Source organism: Polistes fuscatus, unplaced genomic scaffold (genome assembly GCF_010416935.1).
Source record: "Polistes fuscatus isolate 324 unplaced genomic scaffold, CU_Pfus_HIC Scaffold50, whole genome shotgun sequence".
Taxonomy (NCBI): Eukaryota; Metazoa; Arthropoda; class Insecta; order Hymenoptera; family Vespidae; genus Polistes; species Polistes fuscatus.
The window spans coordinates 76,880-79,475 of NW_025113130.1; the positions used below are offsets into that span (position 1 = coordinate 76,880).

A 2,596-nucleotide genomic window follows, 5' to 3' on the forward strand; every position below is an offset into this window, starting at 1 on the left:
CTTCGCCAGGTGCAATACGTAAATATTGTTTTTCATCCCACATCAATGTCTGTTGGATCGCAGTAAGACTCTCTTCTAAAGAAATGTGTTTGCTGACATCATTTTGTTCAATTTTGTCGTGAATTTGATCATCATTAAAAAATAAATCACCAATTTTAATATCGTACATTCTATACAACGTAGAAGGTATTAAAATTTGTAGCTAAGTTTTAATTGTACGCTTCTTAACAATGCCATGTAAGCAACGAGATCGGTGAATTTTCTTACTTTTAACCCCTTGAACTATTCGGAACCTCAGGAAACGCAAGGCCAAACGCGGCTGTCTCTATCATCGCGGTGAAATTACCGCAGATAATTATCCCATAGCGTGGAAGACGTTGACCGACTATTATAACGATCCACTGATATTAATTAATAAGCACGTGCAGGCAATTTTGGAAGGCCCTCCGATTAACGATGATTTCCCCGAATCATTAATCGCCGCGTCCGATGCTTTGAATGCTAACTATGGAGCGTTATTAGCAATTAAGAAGTCGTTCGTCGATCAGTTTGCCATCTCCGCGCATCTCTCGAGGGTAAATTCGGCTACTTGCCTCCGATGGGAGGAACAGCGATCTCGAGAAACATTACCTACGGTAGAAGAGTTTGTAGTTTTTTTACGCGAGAGAGGAAAGGCGTTATTAATCGCTCAACCAACGGATAGGATTAGAAGAATTGAACATAATGAAGAGAAATCGTCGCCAAAACTTGATAGGAATCCTTTTCGTTCGAGGAAGTCGATGCATAACGAGCCGCGTGTTAACATACCGCGAGGTACCGACCAAAGAAGACAATCAGTTCAAATATATTCCGCTCGTGCACCTATCTCGTGTGGCATATGTCGCGATAAACCTTACACATCAGAGTGCGAGCTGTTACTTAAGGCCGAGCTTGAAGAGCGCAAAAAGATCGTGACTAAGGCCCAACTATGTTTAAATTGCATACAAGCTGGTCATCGTGTTTACGCATGCAGGAGAGGCCATTGCAGAAAGTGTAACGGCGGGCACCTCGAGTTACTGCATCCATAAGGCATCGGAGTGCTGCGTGAACACGTAAAGCTACACTTGCGTTTCAACATACTTATCGGAGTGTTGTGAGCTGTTACATTGGGCCGAGCCAGGAGGCATCGGAGTGCAGTGTGCACACGTAAAGCTCAATCAATTGCGTTTGTCATATAAGTATCGGAGTGTGAGCTGTTACATTGGGCCGAGCCTGAGGATTGCAGAGGTCCTGTGGTTAATTCCAAACTATGTTTGAATTGTTTATAAGCGAGTCATCAAGATTATGTACAAAAAAGGTCATTGCAGAAAGTGCAACAGCGGGCATCACTATTTATTTCATCTAGAAGGTATCGGAGTGCAATTTGCACACGTAAAGCTCTATCACTCGCGAACCCGCATTGCTAGTAACCGCAGTGGTGCACTTGTTAGATTACGGCAGTAGGTTACACGAATAACGTATACTCTTGGAATCGGACTCCGAAGCACACTTCTTAAAAAGCCGGTTCCCGAATCTTCTGCGAATATTCAAACAAGACATGGATGTACCGATATTTGGATTAAGTCGAATCGAAAATAAATCAGTCAGATGGTGTATTGACTAGGAAAACGCGAACAGAGAATTACGCGGTAAAGTTGAAATTTTTGCTACCTACTGTAATGAATCAGTTACCCTCGCAAAGAAGTCCGCGAGAAGAATTAATTATACCGGCGGAAATCCAATTGGCAGATCTCGAATTTCATGAACTGTAAATATCGACACGATTCTCAGGAGCGAAATCTTTATTTCATTATGGCGTGCAGGTCAGACTATTCGGTTGATTGAAGGCCCAGTGGCGCAAAAAACAGTATTAGGATGGCTCGTGATGAACGCAGGGACAACGCGTATTCCACAGAGCGTTAATTGCCATGCCGCTACTTTAGAATTGCACTGACAGTTGGAGAAATTTTAGAAATGTGAGGAGATAGCGGAGAATAATATTCAGCAGCATGAAGAAAAGTTATGCGAAATCCATTCTAGAAACAATACGCGACGAGACGAAACGCGTAGATACATAATAAGATTGCCATTTTAGGAAGAGAATCATCAATTAGGCGATTCTTACGCGAACGTATTGCAAGCATTACATGCGCTGGAATGGTCATTATCGCGCAAGCTAGAATCAAATTGGTCATATAGTCGATTGGAATCAATCAAAATTCCCAAAATTAAAAGGATTAAAACGCACGCGAAATTAAACGCTCCATCCGAACTATTTAGGCGTTATTCTTTCTTCGTGAAACTAATGCGGATAATAATTTATTGCGTCAGGTTCGCATACAACTCTCACAGTCCAAAGGAAAAAGAAACGTGGACGAATTAAAAAAAAAAAAAAGAAAACGGAATTAATTATGATATAATTTCTATCAAATCCAGAGAAGAGGTTTGGCGTCGTTTTCCGTATTTAACCCTTTAATAGATAGTCTGGGAATACTAAGAGTTAGAGATAGACTAGCAAGGAGCAAGTTGCCATACGAGTACGAACGCGATAATATTTTTATCAGCCTTACATACATTT

The 2,596-nt window shown here is 41.4% G+C and overlaps 1 protein-coding gene across 1 annotated transcript; it reads left to right on the forward strand.

The window, feature by feature from the left end:
• Positions 1-230: 230 nt before the first annotated feature.
• Positions 231-1,067, forward strand: LOC122522696. The gene is made up of 2 exons (XM_043643983.1): positions 231-253; positions 299-1,067. The coding sequence occupies exons 1-2, from the start codon at positions 231-233 to the stop codon at positions 1,065-1,067; spliced, it is 792 nt and encodes a 263-aa protein (XP_043499918.1).
• The last annotated feature ends 1,529 nt before the right edge of the window (positions 1,068-2,596 follow it).